The sequence below is a fragment of the Doryrhamphus excisus genome, chromosome 7 (assembly GCF_030265055.1).
Source record: "Doryrhamphus excisus isolate RoL2022-K1 chromosome 7, RoL_Dexc_1.0, whole genome shotgun sequence".
Classification (NCBI taxonomy): Eukaryota; Metazoa; Chordata; class Actinopteri; order Syngnathiformes; family Syngnathidae; genus Doryrhamphus; species Doryrhamphus excisus.
The window spans coordinates 21,998,067-22,023,189 of NC_080472.1; the positions used below are offsets into that span (position 1 = coordinate 21,998,067).

General features: G+C 47.6%; 5 protein-coding genes across 15 annotated transcripts in view; 2 read left to right on the plus strand and 3 right to left on the minus strand.

Moving 5' to 3' along the window:
• Nucleotides 1–96: 96 nt before the first annotated feature.
• Nucleotides 97–1,578, minus strand: rhno1 (RAD9-HUS1-RAD1 interacting nuclear orphan 1). The gene is made up of 3 exons (XM_058078458.1): nucleotides 1,285–1,578; nucleotides 945–1,136; nucleotides 97–854 (listed from the first exon to the last, which is right to left on the minus strand). The coding sequence occupies exons 2-3, from the start codon at nucleotides 1,113–1,115 to the stop codon at nucleotides 315–317; spliced, it is 711 nt and encodes a 236-aa protein (XP_057934441.1). The 5' UTR covers nucleotides 1,116–1,136; nucleotides 1,285–1,578; the 3' UTR covers nucleotides 97–314.
• Nucleotides 1,486–6,040, plus strand: foxm1 (forkhead box M1). Of its 7 annotated transcripts, none has more exons than XM_058078451.1 (9): nucleotides 1,486–1,647; nucleotides 2,072–2,091; nucleotides 2,418–2,841; nucleotides 2,915–3,042; nucleotides 3,125–3,280; nucleotides 3,358–3,486; nucleotides 4,596–4,655; nucleotides 4,721–4,951; nucleotides 5,015–6,040. In XM_058078451.1, exons 3-9 carry the CDS (start codon nucleotides 2,445–2,447, stop codon nucleotides 5,687–5,689), a joined length of 1,776 nt encoding a protein of 591 aa, XP_057934434.1. In that variant the 5' UTR covers nucleotides 1,486–1,647; nucleotides 2,072–2,091; nucleotides 2,418–2,444; the 3' UTR covers nucleotides 5,690–6,040. The 7 variants fall into 7 exon arrangements, with proteins under 7 accessions (XP_057934434.1, XP_057934433.1, XP_057934432.1 ...); XM_058078450.1 differs by having other exon boundaries at nucleotides 2,072–2,097; nucleotides 2,424–2,841; nucleotides 5,015–6,039; XM_058078454.1 differs by lacking the exon at nucleotides 1,486–1,647 and adding an exon at nucleotides 1,808–1,905.
• Nucleotide 6,041: 1 nt separating this feature from the next.
• Nucleotides 6,042–11,958, minus strand: si:ch73-352p4.8 (cystine/glutamate transporter). Its single transcript, XM_058078456.1, has 12 exons — nucleotides 11,633–11,958; nucleotides 9,045–9,171; nucleotides 8,855–8,970; nucleotides 8,656–8,781; nucleotides 8,497–8,596; nucleotides 8,379–8,423; nucleotides 8,188–8,311; nucleotides 8,011–8,114; nucleotides 7,849–7,945; nucleotides 6,530–6,679; nucleotides 6,285–6,462; nucleotides 6,042–6,197 (listed from the first exon to the last, which is right to left on the minus strand). Exons 1-12 carry the CDS (start codon nucleotides 11,853–11,855, stop codon nucleotides 6,133–6,135), a joined length of 1,455 nt encoding a protein of 484 aa, XP_057934439.1. The 5' UTR covers nucleotides 11,856–11,958; the 3' UTR covers nucleotides 6,042–6,132.
• Nucleotides 11,959–15,946: 3,988 nt separating this feature from the next.
• The window catches only part of ppfia2 (PTPRF interacting protein alpha 2), a 37,940-nt gene continuing 28,763 nt past the window's right edge, over nucleotides 15,947–25,123 (plus strand). For 3 of the 5 annotated variants that reach the window (XM_058077149.1, XM_058077151.1, XM_058077150.1), the window contains exons 1-2: nucleotides 15,947–16,253; nucleotides 19,549–19,807. In XM_058077149.1, coding sequence (XP_057933132.1) covers nucleotides 19,559–19,807 — 249 coding nt within the window. In that variant the 5' untranslated portion in view covers nucleotides 15,947–16,253; nucleotides 19,549–19,558. Of the gene's footprint in view, nucleotides 16,254–19,548; nucleotides 19,808–24,294; nucleotides 24,610–25,123 lie in introns of those variants that run through there. The other 2 variants (XM_058077152.1, XM_058077153.1) reach the window with 1 other exon arrangement.
• Nucleotides 17,819–18,910, minus strand: LOC131132016 (uncharacterized; the record flags this gene model as incomplete). The annotated part of the gene is made up of 1 exon (XM_058077158.1): nucleotides 17,819–18,910. A coding segment is annotated over one exon (1,092 nt), but the record flags the coding sequence as incomplete, so codon positions are not given.

The window sequence follows — 25,123 nt, forward strand, 5'->3', positions numbered from 1 at the left end:
GTGCATTTTGTCGTGCAGTTATGGATTTTTGAGGCGTTTATAAGTCACAAAGACAACGTTTTGACGCTGTGAGACAAATCAAAGGTTTTCAGATTGTTATATTGTCATTTATGCTGTTTTATCGTGCTGCAATGCATTATTTGTGTACAAAACTCAACATTTTTTCCCCACATATTTTACATAATAAACCTGGGGAAAATACTCAACATGTATGTCCTGGTTCTCTCATGTTCGTTTTACTTATTCTTCTTCTCCTTCGGCTTTTCCACAAATCCTCCATTTTGTGCCAAAACAATAATTTCATACATATGTCATCAGGTCATTTGTGCGCCAATCAGCATGTCACATTCCGACAGAAGACCTCTCTCCTTGAGCATCAACATCAGATTAGTTCTCCTCCTCCATGTCACCTTCAAACCGTAGTGCCGCTCCGGCGTGTCTGGCACCAGAACATCAGGCATTTGATGGTGTGGTGGTGTGCAGGGCTGAGCTAGTATCCAGTGGGCAGAAGAACTACCGTCTTCCCGTGTTACTTTAGGAGTATCCACATCAGGTGGTGTGCAGATGCTGCTGCTGCTGATGGAAGCTCCAACGGCTGAAGCATCCTTCACGTTTTTCCTTCTTCTCACGACTCTCTTTGGCGTCTCCTGATGTCCTCCAGAGACCGCCGCGTTGGCCTGCTTAGCATTGTGCTGCCCTTGTGGCCCAGACTGGAACGCCAATGGCAGGAACTTGCACACGCTGCTCTTCCTGGAGAGCTGGCTGCAAGTGTCGAGAATGCTGGTGACTGAGTGGCACTTCCTCTTCCTCCTGCTTGGTTTTGCTGCTACTGAAGTGTCAAACTGCGGGCTTACCTTGAAGAATAAAACACACACAATGTAAACAATAAGCTGCAGAGATGCAAGTTAATTGTATGGATGCATGCATACATGCAAGAACATTACCCAAGAGTAAAGATGCTTGCTGCTGTTGCGTTCTTGTGCCTCTTGTGTGAAATGTTCCTTAGGATGGATGGCGGCACGCACCTCAGGACCAGACTGGAGTCTAACGCCGAGTACAGGCCGCTCCACGAACAGCAACGGAGGTTTCGCTGTCTTGGAGTTTTTACGTGGCATTAAAAGCCCATGTCAGAAGACCTGTGTATATATATATGAATGTCGTGTCGTTGGCGGCAGCTCAGCTCAATAATACACTTTTCTGTTCAATTCCTGTACACATGTTCTGCACTGACGACACGCTTCAGTGGGAAATCACGCTTGATCAGCATTCGCAACGTCAACTCACCGTACCGATGGTCTTCTTTTGTAACATTGCGCGTATCGCGTACATAAAATATGCATTTAGCGAGTCTTTGTTGTCGTTGTGCTGCATTCTTTGATTCTCCGCTAGTTTTCAAACAATGTACTTCCTGGTTACGTCATTCTCGCTGCTGATTGGCCTGCGCTTCAGCTTAGCCTGCCACCATTGGTTCATTCCAGTCACATGATCAAAAGCAGCAGCGCTACACCTACAGCGCCAAAATTCAAAATACGTTTCTTTGACAACAGCGACTTTCTGTCATGTGTTGATTTGATTTATTTAACACATAATATGATTCCGCTGACCGCACAACAAGAGGGAATCCAGCCAGGAGACACAGCAATCACAGTAATATGAATGTTTGGCTTCAGTTAGCTTGTAATGCGCCGATAGCAGGGCTGTAGCTTGCCTTCTCGTTAGCTAGCTCCGGTTAGCGATTAGCTAGCTACTTTTAAACGCTAAACACTAAAAACGATTAAGGAGTTGTTTTTTTTTAAACGAAACGTTAAATGTGTGTGCTGAGTGCCACAATAACACTGTCGGTACAACAAACGCACTTTGAAATAACTTGAACGATTAGCATTTGCTTAGCTGGCTAGCGTGTGGGTAAGTGTTATGGCTTTAGTTTTAATGGCTGCAGATATAAGACTGATATTCTGTTTAAATGTAAAAACAAAGCGCGATAATTAATAGAGCGGCCTAATTTGTTGGCTTCATTTCTGTTGAAAAAGGCCAATAATCAACTGTAATGGAATGTATTTTGTGTTGACAGCTGTATTTGTCTTGTCCGAATATCTATGCCAAATAAGCCCCTCTATCTTACTTACATTATTATTATTTATTTTAATTATTTAAATTATTTGGGCAATTTACTGTTCACGCTGCACTTTACATTATGTTGTTCATATTTGGTGTCTATTTATTCTCCACATTATTATTATTGTTATTATTTATTATTACTTATCTTCTTTTGTGTCTGTTATATGGGAGCCAGGCAACAACATTTCGTTGGCAATTTCACTACTGTGTTTTTGTGCAATGACAATAAAGGAAGTCTATCTATCTATCTATCTATCTATCTATCTATCCTATCTATCCTATCTATCCATCTATCCATCTATCTGCCAGCATCCATCTCACTGACCATGAGGCGAAGCCCGAGGCGACCCCTGATCCTCAAAAGAAGAAAGCTACCCTTTCAGCAACATGACCCACCACCAAGAAGCCCCAAAGAGTCTGCTACGTCACCCCCATCTAGTAGGTCCTTTCCTGACGGCATCCGCATCCTGGATCATCCTTCCCTGCCCAACACGCAAGTGGTGGTCATACCCAAAACGGCCGACCTGCAGAGCGTCATCGAGGCTCTCACTGTGAAGGGCAAAGAGTGTGGTGCCCAGGGCCGCAACAAGTTCATTCTTCTCGGGGAGAGTGGCAGCCTGGACAGCAGTTCTCTTTACCAGGCTAAGACAGAAGACGTCTTTACGGGGATCCCGGTTGGACAGCAACAGAGCGGACCCAGCGGCTTCACTGGAATAAAGCAATGTAGGAACCTGATGGCTTCATTTCTTGAAGGCTCAAGCATGTTGTGTTTACGATGCTTCCTGTTGTGTTGCAGATAAAAATGAAGAGAACGACGTCGCTTTTGACAGCGCTGTGTGCATGCAGCAGCAGGAAAGCAGTGGTGCCTTTCAAGCAGGACATGATGCTCCTGATGCCAGCAAAGAAAAACAAACAGCTCTTCAGGTCTGCTTTGGGATCTCAGGGTGCACCACCGTGTCCATTTCCTGTCTTTCCACCGTCTTTGAATGACGATGCCGCCCCTCAGGTGCCCGAATGTGAGAAGCCGCCCTTTTCCTACATGACCATGATCCAGTTTGCCATAAACAGCCACAAGGACGGACACATGACGCTGAAAGAGATCTACAAGTGGCTCCAGGATCATTTCCCCTTCTTCAGAGACGAGACCAAGAACGGATGGAAGGTGTGGGAGCGTCTATCACCCAGCCTTGTCGACCTAAACACTGGATGGCCTTTTTTTTTTTGTGTTGCTCCTTCCAGAATTCCGTGCGTCATAACCTTTCCCTTCACAACATGTTTCTACGCAAGCCGTCCCCGTATCGCAGCGTTTCCTTTTGGACCATTCGGCCCGAAGCCAACCGAGGTCTGACCCTGGATCAGGTCTACAAGGTACAGTAGTTTTTTTTTTAGAATTTAGAGAATTGTAGACTACATTGTAGGATATTCCTTTATCTACAGATAAGTATTTTATGATTTAAAAATGTCTAAAAATGTTTTTAGAATATTCATTCATGAAGTAAAAAAATGCATGCAAAATGTTAGAATATTAATAAAATTATAATAATTATTATTATATATTAATATTATATATATATTATATATTAATTATTATTTTATTAATATTAAAAAATATTAATATGTTAGAATATTAAAATAATTATAAATATTAATATTATATATTAATATTATATATACTATATATTAATATGAGTAACTACTATATATTAATATTAATATTTTTGTATTATAATTTACTATACAACTGTATTACAGTGATCCCTCGCTACTCCGCTCGTCAAAATATATTCATTAGCAAATGATTGTTTGCGGTCATTATTCGCGTCATGTGCTTATGTAAGCAAGTTCGATGCCTTTTTTTTTGCCTTCATGAAGCATTTTCATGCATGAGAATGGAAATAAATGTAAAAGTAAAATACAAATATAAGACATTAAGATGACGCATTCACAGATGTTATGATGATATGTAGTATTCAGTATTCAGTGTCAGTAATGTTACTGTACATTGATGAGACAATAGCCACCACAGGAAGTACTGGGAGAATGCTACCAAGATAGTCTTGTAGTGTTTACTCACTATATTGGGTGATAGGAGTGCAAGGGTGACTCTAGGGCTGTTATTTCATCTATAGAGGGCTTTAATTTCTATATTGTATGTGCTGCTTTTCCTTCCAATAAATGAGGGATTCATGTATCTCTATCAGCACATGTATTTTTAATATACTGCCAACATTATTTTTAAATAGCTTATAGATTTTTATTTAATATCTCTTGGTATTGATTGAAAAAAAAGTTTTAATAATATTTATTACACAATTAAAACACTTCTTTAACAACAAAAAAAGTATAAATTTCCAAAAAAAAGCATGTTTGCTGCGGTAATGTTCCTAAATTGACGTTTATGAGAACCACCAGTGTTGAATAATTTCTCTATTTTGTGAATTTGCTTTCCGCCGACCTCCATGTTGTTCCTCCCGCAGCCCGGCTGTGATCCGGTGCCCGCCCCTTATGCCGCGCCCATGCTTCCGTTTTGTTACCAGGTAGGGTTGGTGTTCAAGTTGCTTTTAGTGGAGTGGAGTGTTTTTAGTGTTGTGTTTTGTTTCAGCAAATGCCAACAGTTGCTGATGCCAGGGAAGACCAGAGCAGCTTGGGTAAGTTAAGTCACACAGACGGGGGACCCGTACACCATACAGAGAGGCGGACGAAGCCTCTTCCCCCACGAGCGCCTTCCTGCCTGGTTCCCATGCAGCTCCCTGTCAGCACCTCCTCCCTGGCAGCCCACACGCCCCCCTCTCATAGCTCACCTGCAGCCAAGAGGCCAAGAAAAGCTCCTCAGGTGAGAATAGATCTTTCTCTGCAGGAGACTTGAAGTCAATGACGGGATGACTGATGTGACCAGCAGGTGGCGCAAAGCAAACATTGCCACGCTCCATCGAGCAGCGTGTCGGCAGCGGAGGTGAAAGCGAAGGCACCGGACGTTCCCGCCAAACGCAAGAGTCCCAGAGCTCCGGCAAAGAGACAAGCAAAGGGGTCCCGACGCAAGCAGCGTCTGGTCCACTCTCTGCACGACGAGCCCGTGCTCGTGTACTCGGAACGCTCGGGCTTCGACTCTGGCATCGCCACCTCGCCCACCTTCCTGGACTCGCATGGCAGTCCCGACCGGCTCTTCTCCGACCGGACCCCCGTAAAAACCAGCAGCAGCCGCCTCACCTCATCCACGCCCAGCAAACCCCGCTCGGGCGTCCTGCCCGAGCCCTGGAAGGTCACCCCCTCTGGGAAGGAAGGCCGCAGCGTTCTCGACTTCAGCCCCATCCGCACGCCGAGCGGCCCCGCATCCACGCCCCTGCACGACTACACCACCTTCAGTCTGAGCGGCACCCCCCTCAAGGACTGGCCCGTCTTTTGCTCCCCCGCCGCCTCGCCCTCCAACCACTCGCTGACCGAGGCTCTGATCCTGGACACCATGAACGACAGCCTGAGTAAGATCCTGGTGGACTTCAGCTTCACCCTGGAGGACGAGGACCTGGCGCTGGCCGACGTCAGCCTGTCGGAGATCATCCCTCAGCTCAAGTAGCTCCGTTCACGTTCTTTTATTGTCGGGGAAGACCTGACACTTTAGAGAAGCTAATATGTGTCTTTTATATATTGACTTGCACTTTCTGTTATTTAATTTTGCCTCGGAGAAAGCCAGCGAGATGCCTCCTGGATGGAAGGTTACAATGCGGTTCGGGTTGTTTAGAAATGAGATCTTTTCAAAGAAAACGGACACAAAGTCACGACTACATCCTGCAGTATCTACACATTAGCAAGAAGATTGTATTGGTGCAATCCTCGCGAGCACAAAATAATCCTGCCACTGTTTCTTCTAGAATAAATGTGTGGACGTGTGTGCCTCTGAAACGCTACGTGGAGTATATGATGTCGTGTTCCTTCCACGAGGCACTTTATTTTTCACCTTTAGAGACACTGCAACGTTCACACAGAATTGTGCAGAGAATGCTAACTTCTTTGGTGCCCTCAGTAGGTCTTCACCTCCTGCTGAGCCACTTCCAGAAGGATCTGAAGCTGCTTGCTGCAGTAATCTGCGGATGAGGAGGAGATATGTTACTGTCTTTACTAACTGGCTGACCTTTCAGGAACCTGTAGCTCAAAAGTACTACGCCACTCACTGAACATCCATCTGCACCTGGGTGGCAAGCGGCGGCGATGGACCGCCACGTAGTACACGGGGACCCCGGTCAGCGTCAGGGCGAAGCTGCGCCCCGTGTTCCAAGGGTCCGAGTACAGAGACAAGCCCACAATGAAGAAGCAGACCACGGTGAAGGTGACGGCGATGAACAGAGGCACCTGGAAACGGCATGGCGGGTGAGCGCCGGGCGACAACCACGGGGGCGGGGCGCTGTCATTGGCTCACCTGGAAAGGTCGGGCTTGCAGGGGGAAGCGGTATCGGTGGATGAGCATCCCGAGCGTCGCCAAGGCGATGAAAAACCAGCGAGCGAAGGAGGCAAAGCTGAGGAGGTGCTGGATCTCTCCGTTGATCAACATCAGCGCCACCAAGGGGTACTGCAGACACACGGTCGCACTTTTGTTTTTGTTTTTTTTTTTTTTTTTAATTCCTCCACTCTCAGGAGTCCACGACCTTGAGTCTGTAGCAAAGGACCAACGATGCTGGCTCTCAACTGGCGGGACGGCAGACCGGTGATGGACGCCATTCATACCATTCTGTCACTGTGGCCATTGTGTTGATCGTATTACACGCCAATTGGTAAGCCAGCACTGCCATCAAGTGGCCGATAATGTTTGCTTTTCACTTGATAACAGCATACATTTACCTGCGTTTTACAAAGCTAAAGCTACATGTTATATTAGCATTCCAACTGCTATCAAAACATACATTTACTCTCTATATATTGCAGTTTTCATATGACTACACTATTACAATTGTTGGACTAACATGCATCAGATTACAATTGAGTGCATCCCATAATCAGTTCCCACTTCCACATGTCCAAAAAGGAGTAGGAAGAAGCAAAGCTTATCAAATCCTACCCCTCCATCTGGTACTTTTACAATCACTAACTGTTACATTTGTTCACTTCCTGCTTTCCTAATATAATTTACGTTGTTTTTTTGGTCACATACCAAAATACGAGGGGATATGACCATACAATGACATAATGGGTACCATAGTAACCATAGTCAAAATAGTGATATACTACTATAGTGATGTACTTTTACAATCAGTAACTGTTACATTTGTTCACTTCCTGCTTTCCTAATATAATTTACGTTGTTTTTTTTTGGGGTCACATACTAAAATACGAGGGGATATGACCATACAATGACATAATGGGTACCATAGTAACTGTCAAAATAGGGGTATACTACTATAGTGATGTACTTTTACAATCAGTAACTGTTACATTTGTTCACTTCCTGCTTTCCTAATATAGTTTAAGTAATGGTAATGGTTTAATTTCATTTGAACATGCATCAGATTACAATTGAGTGCATCACATAATCAGTGAAAAGGAGTAGGAAGAAGCAAAGCTTATTAAATCCTACACCTCCATCTGGTACTTTTACAATCAGTAACTGTTACATTTGTTCACTTCCTGCTTTCCATAATAGTTTTTTTTGTTGTTGTTGTTTTTTTTGTTTTTTTTTTATATAAATAATGTACCTCGTACCGAAGTACGAGGTACGTTACGAGGAGTACGAAGTGTTCTCACCAGGAGCAAGACGGCAGGCAGTGGCGTGTGTCTGCGGATGTGGATCATGGAGAAGATGGGCGGCCAGTGGCCCTCTCTGGCCCCCACAAACAGCATCCTGCAACGCACACAGGTCAGACCCTCCATCATTGCTGTTCTCCACATTTAACAGCAGCAGCTGACCTGGGGGAGGAAAAGAAGCCCCCGTTGAGGGCTCCCAGGCAGGACAGTGCCACCAGGAGTGGGATGATGGACGACACGCCCTGGAGCGCACGGTTGGCAAACGTCTGCGGAGGACACCGCATTGCACACGTTGACGTTTTTGGCGTTCCTAATCAAATGACCAATGTGTCCACCGACCACAGCAACGGCGTCCGACACCAGGAGCTCGGCCGGAGTCATCATGGTGTAGTAGGACACGTTGACCAGCACGTAGAGCACGGTCACCGTCACCATGGAGCACATGATGGCCAGCGGGATGGTCCTGGGGCCGCAGCGGAGGACAGCAGGGTTGTCAAGCGTTCAAGCCAGACGACGCAACGCATCGGTACCTGTTTGGGTTGATGACTTCCTCGGTGATGAAGTTGAGATAAAACCTGAAGAAAAGGAGGGGGTTGATTTCTGTCCTTTGGTGTGGTGGTGGTGGTGGTGTGTTCAGGTGCTGCTCACCATCCACCGTAGGCGTACAGGCCGTTGTAAAAGGCCAAAGGAAGCCGGTCCAGCCTGAGGGCTTCCACCTCGAAGCCGTTCTGGAAGTTCTCCGTTTTCCCTGCGCACAAGAACACGTTTAATGATGGACGCCGGGGAAGTTGGACATTTGCAGCCCACCTTTGGTCAGCGCCATGACGCCGGGCACTATAATGAGAACCAGGGCGAAGGTCTTAATGAAAGTCAAGGTGACTTGGGTGCGAGACGCCATGGTGACACTCCAGCAGTTGATGGCCACCACAAAGGCTGCACGGCAACACAAATGTACATGGGGGGGGGACTTCGAAGCATCATTTCATGAGGGAAGGGGGTTACTCACTTACTCCGAGGAGGCTGACCACTCTGATCAGCGCCATGGGCGCCTCGCAGGGGGCAAAGAAGGGTTCCACCACGTAGCGGCCAAACGCCAGCGACACGTAGGACGCCACAGCCGGCCTGGACATGGACATGGACAGACGGTCTGCCACTTTCTTCCTGTGACTCGCAATCCAGCAAATGAAAAGACGCACCTGATGAACAGGAACTCCACCCACAGGCGTAAGAAGGCCGGGAGAGGCCCCAGGGTCTCCAGCAGGTACGTGTAGTGGCCCCCAGATTTGGTGAAAGTGGTACCCAGCTCAGCGTAGCACAGCGCCCCTGATGGGACACAAGCACCAGCCACACTTGAGCATCTTTGGCACGGTTAAGACCAGCACAAGATTCAGTCCTACCAGTTTGCTGCCTAAACGGGCTGCCATCCAAACCAAAGCATGTCAGGAAGTGACCCATGTTTTGTTTTTAAATAGAGTCCCCCATGATTGTGAAATCGTGCAGCAACCAGAAGGCGCCAAGGTCCAAACCCTACCAGTTTGCTGCCTAAACGGGCTGCCATCCAAACCAAAGCATGCTAGGAAGTGACCCATGTTTGGTTTTTAAATAGAGGCCCCCATAATTGTGAAATCATGCAGCAACAAGAAGAAGACGCTAAGGTCCAAACCCTACCGGTTTGCTGCCTAAACGGGCTGCCATCCAAACCAAAGCATGTCAGGAAGTGACCCATGTTTTGTTTTTAAATGGAGGCCCCCCGTGATTGTGAAATCATTCAGCAACCTGAAGAAGGCGCTAAGTTCCAAACCCTACCAGTTTGCTGCCTGAACGGGCTGCCATCCAAACCAAAGTATGTTAGGAAGTGACCCATGTTTTGTTTTTAAATAGAGTCCCCCATGATTGTGAAATCATGCAGCAACCAGAAGGCGGCGCTAAGGTCCAAACCCTACCAGTTTGCTGCCTAAACGGGCTGCCATCCAAACCAAAGCATGCTAGGAAGTGACCCATGTTTTGTTTTTAAATAGAGTCCCCCATGATTGTGAAATCATGCAGCAACCAGAAGGCGGCGCTAAGGTCCAAACCCTACCAGTTTGCTGCCTAAACGGGCTGCCATCCAAACCAAAGCATGTTAGGAAGTGACCCATGTTTTGTTTTTAAATAGAGGCCTCCCTGGTTGTGAAATCATGCAGCAACCAGAAGAAGGCGCTAAGGTCCAAACCCTACCAGTTTGCTGCCTAAACGGGCTGCCATCCAAACCAAAGCATGTCAGGAAGTGACCCATGTTTTGTTTTTAAATAGAGTCCCCCATGATTATGAAATCATGCAGCAACCAGCAGAAGGCGCTAAGGTCCAAACCCTACCAGTTTGCTGCCTAAACGGGCTGCCATCCAAACCAAAGCATGTTAGGAAGTGACCCATGTTTTGTTTGTAAATAGAGTCCCCCATGATTGTGAAATCGTGCAGCAACCAGAAGGCGACGCTAAGGTCCAAACCCAACCAGTTTGCTGCCTAAACGGGCTGCCATCCAAACCAAAGCATGTCAGGAAGTGACCCATGTTTTGTTTTTAAATAGAGTCCCCCATGATTATGAAATCATGCAGCAACCAGCAGAAGGCGCTAAGGTCCAAACCCTACCAGTTTGCTGCCTAAACGGGCTGCCATCCAAACCAAAGCATGTCAGGAAGTGACCCATGTTTTGTTTTTAAATAGAGTCCCCCATGATTATGAAATCATGCAGCAACCAGCAGAAGACGCTAAGGTCCAAACCCTACCAGTTTGCTGCCTAAACGGGCTGCCATCCAAACCAAAGTATGTCAGGAAGTGACCCATGTTTTGTTTTTAAATAGAGGCCCCCCATGATTGTGAAATCATGCAGCAACCAGAAGAAGGCGCTAAGGTCCAAACCCTACCAGTTTGCTGCCTAAACGGGCTGCCATCCAAACCAAACATGTTAGGAAGTGACCCATGTTTTGTTTTTAAATAGAGGCCCCCATATATTGTGAAATCATGCAGCAACCAGAAGAAGACGCTAAGGTCCAAACCCTACCAGTTTGCTGCCTAAACGGGCTGCCATCCAAACCAAAGCATGTCAGGAAGTGACCCATGTTTTGTTTTTAAATAGAGTCCCCCATGATTGTGAAATCATGCAGCAACCAGAAGGCGGCGCCAAGGTCCAAACCCTACCAGTTTGCTGCCTAAACGGGCTGCCATCCAAACCAAAGCATGTTAGGAAGTTACCCATGTTTTGTTTTTAAATAGAGGCTCCATAGATTGTGAAATCATGCAGCAACCAGAAGAAGGCGCTAAGTTCCAAACCTTACCAGTTTGCTGCCTAAACGGGCTGCCATCCAAACCAAAGCATGTTAGGAAGTGACCCATGTTTTGTTTTGAAATAGAGTCCCCCATAGATTGTGAAATCATGCAGCAACCAGAAGAAGGCGCTAAGGTCCAAACCCTACCAGTTTGCTGCCTAAACGGGTTGCCACTGAAATTTACAGAATGTAAACAGAGATGGACAAGTTCTCATTGTGGTCTTTCTGAAACCGTTTGCGTAAATGAAGTGCTTGTCAACAACCATCAGAGGATCCAGTCCCATCATGGCTGCTGCCTAAACAGGCTGCCACTGCAAACACGACACGAACAGGAAGTGACGCAACGCTTTGTGTAAACTGGTGAGGGAGCCATGAATTCAGGCCCAACTACTCTACCGAAGTTTGCCGCCTAAACGGGTTGCCATCTACTTTTTAGAAAGCAAACGGGGAGAGTGGAAAGTTGTTGGAAAGCATCTCACCGAACAAGGAGAGCACGCCACACAGCGTCCACACCAGCAGCGAGAGCCCCACGCTGCCGCTGTTCATCAGCACCCCCTTGGGGGCGATGAAGATGCCGCTGCCCACCACCGTGCCGATGATGAAGCACACGGCGGGCAGCAGGCCGATCTCCCTGCGCAGGTGCACCGCCTCCCCGTCCCTTGCTCGCGGCTCGCCATCCTCCTTCGCCTGGCTGCCTTCCATCCTGGTCCCGGTCGTAGGTGCACGCCCCCCGAATGGCCCCCTTCTCCAGTCGAGTATGCAACCTCCTCCTCGGATCTTGCAGCCTCGCCTGGGAATGTGTGCATGAAACTGTGCAGGAAGGAAAGACCACCAAAAACACCAAAGCCCCCCCCCCCTTTCCCTCGTTCGCTCATTGGCTCCCCGGGCACCCACCCAGCCCCAAAAGGGGAACAAAGCCAGCAGTCTTCCCAGTAATTATGCTCGTTTATAGGCTGGACGCTTACTTGTGTTGTGATTCACCAAAAAAGGGGGGTCGGGGGGGGTCGGGGGCAGCTGCACAAACTTGAAGAACAGCAGGACATCCAGCGAGACCCCCCACTTTTTACTTGTCCCGTTTTTGGCCCTTGAATACATGTCAGCTTCATTGTACACGCCTGTGCAGTACAGTCCGGTATTGTTGATGCATTCCTCTCAAGTCATGTGACTTGGGGACTAGTAGGTGACCCATGACGCCCCCCCCTTCCCCTCCCTTCCCCACTGCGAGGTAAAGCCTCTCAGCCACCACAGCTAGCATGGAGAGCCTCACCAAAAGTATGAAACAAGACTTGGAGACCCGGATCTGTTTTGTAGACTCTGTTCTGATGGTGTGCCTGACAGAAAAGAAGGATAAATAATTCCATAAAACCAAAAAAAGTCAAAAATGTACTTTTAAGCTACGATACATAAAGCTAAGATATACCTAAGAACACTTCTTATATCTTTAGCAAGCACAGACAAGAAGAGGTGGATGTTCATGTCTCATCAGTTCCAATGTAGGCCACAAGATGGCGGTGGAGGCTACAATTCTAATAATACTGAATTTCCTGTCTTTTTCTCTTCTTGAATTTTAGTTCTGGAGGCCAGAGGTTCGTCAGCCACCCCAGACCAAGACCAGGAAGTCATGCATGTGAGTTTTCAATAATTTGGAGCCTTTTTGTGACATTAAAAGTCCTTGCGGGTTGGAGGGGGTCAGGTTGTCGCCGTGACAACCAGCATGCTTATGTTGTCCACTACGGGAATGAATGAAGCTTCTGCTGGTATTTCTCTGTAATGCATAAGTTAGTTTAGTCCCAGTTGAAAGTCAAATGAAGGACGTGTCCAGTCTCGTGTCATTCTAACCTGGGACCCTCCATCCATCATCCTTGGTGGGCTTGCAATATGGCGCTGACGTCCGATTCATTGTGGCGTTTCATCACCTTTTTAAAGGGATGGGGGTCGAGCCTTCAAGGGTGTTCGCCATTTTGACTCATCACGGCGGATAACAAGAGCCAATTAGAGACGACGCCGCAGCTTCTTCTCTTCTTTTGGAGGGTAAAAGATAAACACCCCGGCCTGCCACTAGTTGCTAGGCAACCCCTCCCTCCCCTCCCCCACGCATTTTGTGACCACCGTCGGCGTGTGATGGTTGGACTACGACAGAGTTGAAGCTTCCGAGGCCTCGGATGATTTAAAAGGCCATTACACCCCCCCGACCCCTCCACCCCCGCATGCCGTTTATGACATGCTCAAGAACAGACGTGCACGCTTGTCACCGATGTGTCAGCGTCCGTCGCTTTCCCACACCTGTCAATCATCAGCTGCCATCAGTACTTCCTGTGAGGTCGGCGCTCGAGGAGACAAGACCGCCATGATTGGTCTTGATTGCCCATGGCGCCGTGGTTGGCCACTTCCTGTTTGGTCCTTTTGCTGAATGAACTACCTTTTTGCCTCATTTCCTCTCACCTGCGTCCATCTTAACGCCCCCCCCCCCCCCCCCCCTCCATTTACTCTTTCTCTTGGTGCCTTTTCTTTGGCCTTGTGATTGGCTGAGGTAGCCTGATGCTGGCCTGTCATCACATGACCTGGACATGGACCTCCATCTCACCGTAAGCCTCTCCAACAACACAAACAAGGAAAGAACATACGGATATCGGAAATCCAACCTCCGGATTCCATCCATCCATCCATCCATCTATCCACAGCCTTCCTGCGTCTCCACCAGGAAGTCCCCATGAATAAATCATGGATCCGCTCGCCATGCATGGCAGGAACATCCAGAAGTCTGTCTCTCATGTCGGCTTATTGACTTTTCCAGACGAGTGACCTTCCCGTCTGTATCATGCTAATCCAGGGAAAAGCCATCGACATTCCGAGGCTCGCGTGCTCCCCGGATGCACGTGTGGATGGGAGATGTTGTAGCTGCTTGACTATGCCGGTCGCCATGGTGATGCGCAGGTTGGGGAACATTTTTTGCACATGGAGAAGGTGGAAACCATCACCTCAAGAACAGCCAAGACACGCTTTCATTTCTCCAAAAGCCTCTTTGCTGGATTTGGGAAAAAAAACAATCTAGATGGATGCGATTCCTCAAAGATCCCTCGTGCCTCATCTTCTTATTCTGTGGCAGAGCAAGTGCATGATCATGTGTTGAGTGAGGGCCAACAGATGGGAAGAGCATGTAGAAACATCATGGAAATAATGCTACACAACCCGAAGGAAGATGTCTCACTCCCACATGTATCTTCAGACGCTTCCGAAATAGTTGATCGGGTGTGACCTGAGCCTCAATCCCGATTGCTCCCCCAGCGGGAAGTCTTGTCTCTCTCACACACATACACTCCATCGTGGGGTGGTCGGGATGCGGGGCGTCTGGATGCATGTACCTGCAGCAGGAGGACGTGTGAGGCATGAAAAGATAAAAAGGGGGAGGGGGGGGAGCCGGCCCAACCCTTTTCCTTCATTAGCGTCAGTCTGTCGGCGAGGGGCCCCAGCTGCATGGTTGCCTGGCAACTGGAGCCCCTGCTCCGGCCAATCAGGACCACCGCATGCAACAGGGATGTTAGTGCAGTTTGTGCACAGCTGGGGGTAAGAAGGAAGAGGATGTGTTGATGAGTCCGTATAAAATATCAAAGTATAGTGGGAGGGGCCACCTGCTGTGGCCCAGCAGGGTGCACTGTATTCAGGCACACGCTCCGAGCAGCCGCTGTGCCGCCATGGACGTCTATGGCAAACTTTTGGCACTTTTTAAACGTTTCAGGTGGCTGAGAAGGTTCTTTATACCCCATGGGTTTTATCCCCCCCGTTCATCACGGGGCATTTGATACAACGCCCCGCCTTTGTTTACAAGTAGGCTAACAGGAAGTTATGAGAGGCCGGAGAAAAAAAGTCAGAGCCGTTTTTAAATGTTATGGTATTTATCGGCGTGATCTTATGCTGTGGTCGTAGTTTGTATGCTTTACTACTGTGAGTGTACTACAAAGTAGTACTACAAAGGCTGTAATAGTTTTTACACGGTTTGCTGCGTGTATACGACTCGTTCAGAAGGCTTGGACGAGGCCTGCTCGTCTGATTTATTTTTTATTTTATTATTTATTTATTTGCTCCTCCGATTTCTGATCAACATTTGCCATAAAAGCGTCTGATGTAACACGTGCATTAGTTCCAGCTGCAATAAGACTAAGAAGTGTGATTTCCATTCTTTGCCACAAACCAAGCTAGCATGCTAAATGTTTGCTGAGCTCAACCTCGACAATGCAATAAAAGCAGGGGTGTCCAAAGGGTGGCCGCCATCAAGTCCTGGCGGAGGGGGGCGGGGGGCTCAAGAAGTCATTTTGCATTGTAAAACTGCAGCGAGTACTGCAACACCTTCCCACTTGATATTGTGGTCAGTAAGTGAAGGCAACGGTTGCATTGAATTAGCCCACCTTGAAAGCCAACCGCGTTAGCCTTGTATTTCAGCACCACGGACAGCGACACACACACACGTCCCGCTTTTGTCTTCCAGGGCCGACACTGAAGACACGTGGCGGGACAGATGGGGATTACGTCATCACGTTGTTACCGCGGCAACCGAAAGACACACAAACAGACGAGTAAGTGCACGTGCCTTCCAGTCCACCAGAAGACGCTACACGGTTAGCATCGTCACGTTAGCATTGTTGGCGCTCCTCCTGCTCTGATTGGCGGAGAGCCTTAACGAGGAAGAAAAAGCTCAGCTGCAACTTTAAGACGCCCCCCCCCCCACACCCCACCCCCCCCAGCTCTCCTCAATGGTCTTTCCCATCTCGGCTGCTCTTCTCCTCATCGTCCTCCTCCTCCTCTTCTTCCTCCAGCGAAGCGAACGCGCCATGACGCCGTGATCGCCGCGCGTGCGTGCAGCACCGGAAACCAAATGTCGTGGGCTTCGTGGGCACGGGCACGCGCGTGTTCGTGACCATGCCAGCAGCAGCAGCAGCGGCGGTGATGATGAGGGGGGGCCGGCCGCGCCTTCCCGCCGCGCGGACCCACCACTGACTGATCGACAGGGTGGGGGTGGGTGGAGGGGGGGAGCTTTTTTGGAGAGGAAGGTGCGTGTACGTGGAAGCCGCAGTCATCAGCCTCGTGAACGCGCAGGGAGAAAAGGTGAGCTGTGTGCGTGTCGCGCGCATTTGACCTACATTGTTTCGCGTGACGCTCAAGGTGATTGTGTGCGTGCGTGACATTGCAGGGAAGGGGGGGGGGGCATGATGTAATGCACTTGAGACAATGGCCGAGGATGCCCCCCCCCCACGCGCACACACACACACACACACTACAGTCAGGTTGCCGATGTGTGCTTTAATGAATGAACGTGCACGCACGCACGCACGCATGCTCCGGAGGGCTGAATGGCTGCAGGCGAAGACGTCATCTGGTTTGATCGCTTTGCACACACACAGCTAGTGTGTAGTTAAGTGTGTAGTTTGATGTGTGTGTTTGTGTCGTTATTGAGACCCTACACAGGAAGCATTCTTCCACACCACACTCATCCACACACAGACTCCTGATGTGTTCCCGGAATTGTCCAAAATGTCACAACCGGGGCTTAGAGATGATGCTTTCATTATGAGCGACGCGGTGGTTTAGTGGTGAGCACATGGGTACCACTTCCACACAGGATGTGAGGAGAAGTGTACCCGTGGAACGTGACATGCTCACGTTCAGTGTCCTTACCGCCACCTGGTGGCCACACGGTACCGGACTGGACTGGAGATGAGCGTACCTTCAGCGTTTGAAAGAAGGCGACCTCTGACCCCTGCCATGTTTTCCCACAGGAGAGCATTTTGAGAGCGTGTGGTTCATTTGATGGCGTCAGGCTGGGCCACTTGGCTGCTCGTCTTCTTGGCAGGCTGGTGTCCATGAGTGGGCGCCCACTACGCCATTCACAGAAACACACGTAGATGTTAGACCGCCATGAGCTGGTCTCAGGGAGACATAGATGGAGTCTTCATAGACGGCGGGGGCCGTGATTGGGGACAAGGGTGATGGCGTATGGCGTATGGCGTGGTGCAGCTTAGCCTCAGTTAGCCTCAGTTAGCCTCAGTTAGCCTCAGTTCTCGAGGTTGTAGAAGGAGATAGAAACGTCAGCCGCCTGCAAGTTGTGCCAAGAAAAGCCACGGCAGGAGTTGGCACGCCTTCGGGTTCAACAGCTCGTCTTCACACAGATAAACGTCTTCTGAGTGGGGACCTGGCGGGAGTCCCACAAATGATTGTTATTGTTGTTATTGTTATTGATTATTATTATTATTATTATTGTTATTATTATTACCCTGCCAAAGGTGTCCAGAACATGGCTATTCATGAGGTGGACCTGGTGGTGGAGATGATGGTGTTGGTTGTGGAGATGGTGGTGGTGGAGATGATGGTGTTGGTTGTGGAGATGGTGGTGGTGGAGATGATGGTGGTGGTGGAGAAGATGATGGTGGAGATGATGGTGGTGGTGGTGAAGATGATGGTGGGGAAGATGGTGGTGGTGGAGAAGATGATGGTGGTGGTGAAGATGATGGTGGAGATGATGGTGGTGGTGGTGAAGATGATGGTGGGGAAGATGGTGGTGGTGGAGATGATGATGGTGGAGAAGATGGTGGTGGAGATGATGGTGGTGGTGAAGATGATGGTGGAGAAGATGCTGGTGGAGATGATGGTGGTGGTGAAGATGATGGTGGGGAAGATGGTGGTGGTGGAGATGATGGTGGTGGTGAAGATGATGGTGGGGAAGATGGTGGTGGTGAAGATGATGGTGGTGAAGATGGTGGTGGTGGAGATGATGATGGTGGTGGTGGTGAAGATGGTGGTGGAGATGATGGTGGTGGTGAAGATGATGGTGGGGAAGATGGTGGTGGTGGAGATGATGGTGGTGGTAGGGAAGGTGGAGATGGTGGTGGGGAAGGTGGAGATGATGATGATGGTGGTGGTGGGGGTGGAGATGGAGATGGTGGTGGTGAAAGTGGTGGTAGAGATGATGGTGGTGGTGGTGGGGAAGATGGTGAAAGTGGTGGTGGAGATGATGGTGGTGGTGGTGGGGAAGATGGTGAAGGTGGTGGAGATGATGATGGTGGTGGTGGTGGTGGGGAAGATGGTGAAGGTGGTGGAGATGATGATGGTGGTGGTGGTGGTGGGGAAGATGGTGAAGGTGGTGGAGATGATGATGGTGAAGGTGGTGGAGATGATGGTGGTGGTGGGGAAGATGGTGAAGGTGGTGGAGATGATGATGGTGAAGGTGGTGGAGATGATGATGGTGAAGGTGGTGGTGGGGAAGATGGTGAAGGTGGTGGAGATGATGATGGTGAAGGTGGTGGTGGGGAAGATGGTGAAGGTGGTGGAGATGATGATGGTGGTGGTGGGGAAGATGGTGAAGGTGGTGGAGATGATGATGGTGAAGGTGGTGGAGATGATGATGGTGAAGGTGGTGGTGGGGAAGATGGTGAAGGTGGTGGAGATGATGATGGTGAAGGTGGTGGTGGGGAAGATGGTGAAGGTGGTGGAGATGATGATGGTGGTGGTGGAGATGATGGTGGTGGTGGGGAAGATGGTGAAGGTGGTGGAGATGATGATGGTGAAGGTGGTGGAGATGATGATGGTGAAGGTGGTGGTGGGGAAGATGGTGAAGGTGGTGGAGATGATGATGGTGAAGGTGGTGGTGGGGAAGATGGTGAAGGTGGTGGAGATGATGATGGTGGTGGTGGAGATGGTGAAGGTGGTGGAGATGATAATGGTGGTGGTGGAGATGATGATGATGGTGGTGGTGGTGGGGAAGGTGGTGGAGATGATGATGGTGGTGGTGGAGATGATGATGATGGTGGTGGTGAAAGTGGTGGTGTAGATGATGATGGTGGTTGTAAAAGTGGTGGTGTAGATGATGATGGTGGTGGTGAAGGTGATGGAGATGATGATGATGGTGGAGCTTAGGAGTGTATTGTTGGCTCTAGAGTGGCCATTTTGGTAGTTTCCAAAGATGATTCCGGTTCTCTCAGGGAAAGCTTTCTTTTCCGGCGTGGCCATGGCGGCACAGATTATTCCGCCAGCCAGCAATCGGGTCCATTAGACACCAGCGGCGTGAAATGTAGGCCAGAGCCAAAGATGTCTCACTCGCTCTTGCTAACAGAGCACAGGCTGATAGCACGGGGAAAGTAGTCATGCTAACAGCATAAAAGGCCCGGAACCCCATCAGTGGGATCCTTGAACATCTACACGTGTGGACGTGAACAACATGTATGTTGCATGCATGTCACACGGGGACAAGATGCAGACTCGACACCAAGATGGCCACCAGGAGATTGGAAGTCTTCCACATCTCCTGACTGTGGAGCCAACATGCTGGCTGTTATGGGCCGCCATGGACGTTAGCAAGAAGGTGCTAGCACGTTGACTTATCCTTCCTGTTTTGTTGCGCCTTCAGGGGCGCCAAGATGATGTGCGAGGTGATGCCCACCATCAGCGAGGACACGGCGCTGAGCCAGCGCGGCTCCCAGGGCGGCTCGTCGGACCCGGACTCGCACTTCGAGCAGCTGATGGTCAACATGCTGGACGAGAGGGACCGCCTCCTGGACACGCTGAGGGAGACGCAGGAGAGCCTGGCGTTGGCCCAGCAGCACCTGCAGGACGTCATCTACGACCGCGACTCGCTGCAGAGGCAGCTCAGCTCCGCCCTGCCGCAGGTACCACGCCTTCCTCTTTCAACTCCCGCTCCGCTCTTGGTGATGTTAAGGCGGTTGAGGCTAAATGTGGTGCAGTACTGCATGCGGCCTGCTGAGGCGCTGTTGCACGAGGTCATGGCCTTCTACTTCTCATAACTGGCTTACGGAAGACTGGGTCTTTGTGTCTAACCTCAAATCAAAATATGCATTTTTAAATGAGAAGAAGTTATGTTTTAAATGACGTTTCATATGAATATTTAATTATGTTTCATATGAATATTTAATTACGTTTCATATGATTATTTAATAATGTTTCATATGAATAGAACACTTCATTCTGCAGCTCATTTTATTATTAAAAAAATCAACTTTTTACAACTTTATATAAATTTTAGCATAATAATACAAAAAACATATTGAAATATTATTCACATTTTTTATTACAACTTTATATGAACTTTAGCATAATAAGTAATACAAAAAAACATTATATTGAAATATTATTCACATTTTTATTACAACTTTATATGAACTTTAGCATAATAAGTAATACAAAAAACATTATTTAGAAATATTATTCACATTTTTATTACAACTTTATATAAACTTTAGCATAATAAGTAATACAAAAAACATTATATTGAAATATTATTCACATTTTGTATTACAACTTTATATAAACTATTATTTAGCATAATAAGTAATACAAAAAAACATTATATTGAAGTATTCACATTTTTATTACAACTTTATATAAACTTTAGCATAATAAGTAATACAAAAACATTATATTGAAATATTATTCACATTTTTTATTACAACTTTATATAAACTTTAGCATAATAAGTAATACAAAAACATTATATTGAAATATTATTCACATTTTTTATTACAACTTTATATAAACTTTAGCATAATAAGTAATACAAAAAACATTATGTTGAAATATTATTCACATTTTTTATTTTTTAATTACATTTTACATTTAACATTTTACATTTTAATCCCACTAAAATGAAATTTATTCCAAAAATGTTGTATTTATTCCACATAAAGGAATAGGGGCCCGGAGATTAGCTGTTTGTGGCTAACGCTAGCAGCAGCGGCGTCATGGTGAAATATTATTCACATATTTTATTACAACTCTATATAAACTTTAGCATAATAAGTAATACAAAAAAAACATTATATTGAAATATTATTCACATTTTTTATTTACTTATTCCAAAATAAAATTTCATTTTAATCCCACTAAAATGAAATTCATTACAAAAATGTTGTATTTATTCCCCATAAAGGAATAGAATCCCAATCCGGAGATTAGCTGTTTGTGGCTAACGCTAGCACGGTGACAAATGTCTGCCAACATTGAACAAAAGTGATTGTTAGCGCGGGCTAGCTCGTGCTGCATGTGGGATAGAGAGATGGCTTTAAGTAAGGAGCCGACTCGGCGGGGGGGGGGGGGGGGGGGACGCTACCACTGTGCAGCCGTGCACAAGGGGGGGGGGTTGCATGACAAGGACAGAACGCGGACCCAACATGGCCGAGCGGTCCGCTCCTACTGTACTTCCCCCTCCCCCCGCGCTGTGAAGACCCTCGGGGCTGCTCAGCTGCTCAGCATCACATGACTGTCTTCCAGTGTGACGGAGCGCGAACCTTGATGGACACGTCGTCAAGGAAAACAGCGTTGCTAATATTTAGCAATTTACGTCGCCATCTTTCTCACAGGCCTGCTATCTAACTGTGGCTATGTAACAGTTAGCGCATATGAATGTATTGAAACCGTGTTAGACATCCGTTAGCATTGTCGTTGTTGGATTATTTCCACTCATGCTCATCTTGTTTTTACACAATCTTTGTAGTCTCCCGTCCTCCTGATCACGCCGCCTCGGCTTGGGGCCATTCAGTAAAATGTTGCCATTGTTTGGGGCGACAAAGAGGCCCGTGTGAACGAGCGCCGTTGGGCCCCGACATGTGAGCATCAGCGGTCTAACCTGATGATGTTGGAATCTCAGGGTTTTTTCACGTTGCTAATTTTAGAGCGCCTGTTAGTCACAGCTCCCCCTGGAGGATGGATTAGTAAACACACCTCCCTCCTCCTGACATCAATCCCAACCAAGCTAACGGACGTAAACGTAAACAGCTACGTAAACGTGTAGCTGTGGTTCGCCAAACGCCGCCTCGCTTAATTGATCGCTTTTCACCCTTCATGTGTGTGGGGGTCCCAAGCAGGAGCTGTCCCAGGGGGACCCTATAGCTGGCACCAAAGAGTGTGTGGAGCCCCCGGGTGGCAGTGGGCCCCTTGAAAGGTCGCATGGGTGCACCAGACGTGGTTTTGTCCTTGTTTTGATTTCAATTTGTCTTCCAAGTCTTCTCTTCAGCAAGAGGGTCTAAGAATAGCAACAAAGTGTTTTATTTTCAACTTGCCATCTTTTTTTCTTTCTTTTTTTTGACACATTGCGTCATGTGACACGTCCACAGTCAGCTGTTTTTTGGCGTATTCCCACCCAAAAGTAGGACGTGCGTCACAGAGAACACAAGACGCAATATAACATCAGTGCTGTGTGTTATTGGCATCACATGATCCACAAGCCCCGCCCCCCTGAACCACTAGCTCCTCCTCAAAATGACTTTTATTATAATTGCACAAATAAGGAACACTATGAAATTGAGACATGCGTCTGGGGATGTTAGGCATTGTCTCGCTGTTGGTTGCTGCCATCTTGTGGCCAGATGATGTTACTACATCCAATGACCGGCATTGATCCGAAGCTAGTTTTATTTGCAAAATATTGACATAGATTTAATAACACTTACATTTTAATTTGTCCAAATGTGGCAAAAAGGCCTTAAAGTGATGATAGTAAGACAGCGATATACTTCGATAGGTTTGTTTACATGCATCCACACCACAATATCGTCATACTACGGAAAAAAAAAGGTTATTTCTGATTAGAAGTGCGAATTTTTCGTTCTCATTTTCTCCTTCCCTTTCTCTTATTGAAACAAGTTCTAACTTTACAAAGTACAATACCGCTACAAAACAGCTTATAACTTATAACAATACCGTAGACTGGAGAGGCTAACTGGTTATGTCGCTAGCTTGCTATGCTAGCTAGCACGGCGAGTCTATTTTGTCCCTGCAATGATCCCGTAGCCTGAGCAAATGTGAATATGAAGAGTGTTAAAGCGACTTTAATGCTCCCCATCACGCTCTGATAATATTAAATACATATTTAGAAATTCATAAACTTGTTTCCTATGTTCCAACTACCAAAGCATTCCGTTTATTAACAATGAGTGTTCGCATGGATTATATAGTGTCTTGTTAAGTGGTGCCGTTGCAGTACCAATGTTGACCACTAGATGTAGACATTTCCCCACTCTATGCTTGCTCCACGGGTTGATGTTGTGCGTGTTAATGTGTCAGTGAAGAATGTATGTCATGAGAAAATAATATCCCCGTGTAAGATGTGTTAGTATTAATGTTTAATATGTCTGCTCTTACGCAACACAGTTACTTTATGAGTATGTTAAAGCTTTCTGGCAGTCAAGTGGATTTATATTCCCGGGCTCGGGGAGCGTTGCCTTCCGGTCCCAAGGTGTTGTATTTGTGTCTGGGTGAGGCATGGGGGCGTTAATGAGGAACTTATGAAGGCGCTCCCATGATCCATGATGCTGAACTTGCAAATCAAGTCGGAAGCAATCGTGGGAGGAAGAAGAGGCTTTGTGCTGCGCCGCGCTGCAAATAAAACGTCAACGAGAGGAAGATGTTCAGCTCTTGCTTGATTGATGGCGTCAATATCCACCCAGACATTTTTTTTTCCCCACTTTTCCCACTTTAGGGAACGCTGATGGTGCTGGTGGTGCGTTCATGAACCACACAAGCAAAATCAGATCATGTGAATATTACAAACAGCTCTGCCAATTGCTCTTGGAAACGCGCTGTTGCTATGGTTACTGCTTGAATTTGGTTTTAATTGGCACACGTAGTAATCAGGATGGCCACAAGAGGGCGTCAATTCATTCAACCAAACTTGATCCAAACCAAACTTTCAGGCCTAAATATTCCTCATGACGTTGTATTTCATAAATAATATCATACAATTTCTTTGAAAATAATCACTTCAAGCAAATAAGATGTGATTTTTTTTTTTTTTTTTTAGTTTTAATATTTGACTTTTTTGCCAAATCTGTTGTCCTTTTCCGGAATGTGCTTTCTTCAGGTTTGCTGTTGCTTTAAATGGGGTTAGGATTTGGCGCCACCTAGTGCTGAGGCATCGAACATGCAACTCCATGGATACTGTCTAGGTTTCCCTCCAGTGGTATTGTGTATTTGTACATGTGAGTATTAATAGACAAGCTGTACAGCAGAATGCCTCCGCATCTTCTTGTTTGGATGCTCTGGATGCTGATTGGTTCGTGTGGAGGGAGGGGGGCGGAGGGTGAGCAGGGGGGGGTTGTGTGTGTGTGTGTGTTAATCCGCACACGACAGGGAGCAGCAGTCGTAGGCGTGGGGTCCGGGTGCCAGCATGGTGACGGCGTGGATGCTGTCCTGTGCCCCCCAGCGCGTGCGCGTGGGGGGGTGCTAGCTGCTGCATCTTCTTTCTTTCTTTCTTTCTCGCTGTCAGCATTTCTGCAACCTCGCTTCTGTCTTCGCCGGACGCGATGCCGTGGGGGGGCGCAGCGTCGCCTCTCGTGTTTTCCACGGTCTAGCTGTGTGGATTGGGCTCGTGCCGATTATGATCTTCTCCGACGTGAGCGCGGGGGGCAACACCCCCAAGGCGCACCCGCCCAACGGGACCAGGTTCTACACCTTCCAGGCAAGTGGCGCTGTCGGCGCCCGGGCTTTTATTGTGAAATGTTGGCATCGGAAGCAATGTAACCCCGGTCATTAAGAGTATTCGTCATATTAGGAAAACATCTCAGCAACCTCAGCTCCTCGTTTTTTACCTTCTCATTATATTTGATCACTTTTCATTTCAAAACAAACTCTCTTATTTTACACCCACTTCTACTTTGATGGCCTCTGGGGAAAGTCTCATGGAAGCAGATGACTGGATATGCTACCTGATGGATGGATGGATGGATGCTACCTGATGGATGGATGCTACCTCATAGATGGATGTACGCTATCTGATGGATGGATGGATGGATGCTACCTGATGGATGGATGCTACCTGATGGATGGACGCTATCTGATGGATGGATGCTACCTGATGGATGGATGGATGGATGGATGCTACCTGATGGATGGATGGATGGATGGATGCTACCTGATGAATGGATGGACGCTACCTGATGGATGGATGGACTTTACCTGATGACTGGATCCTA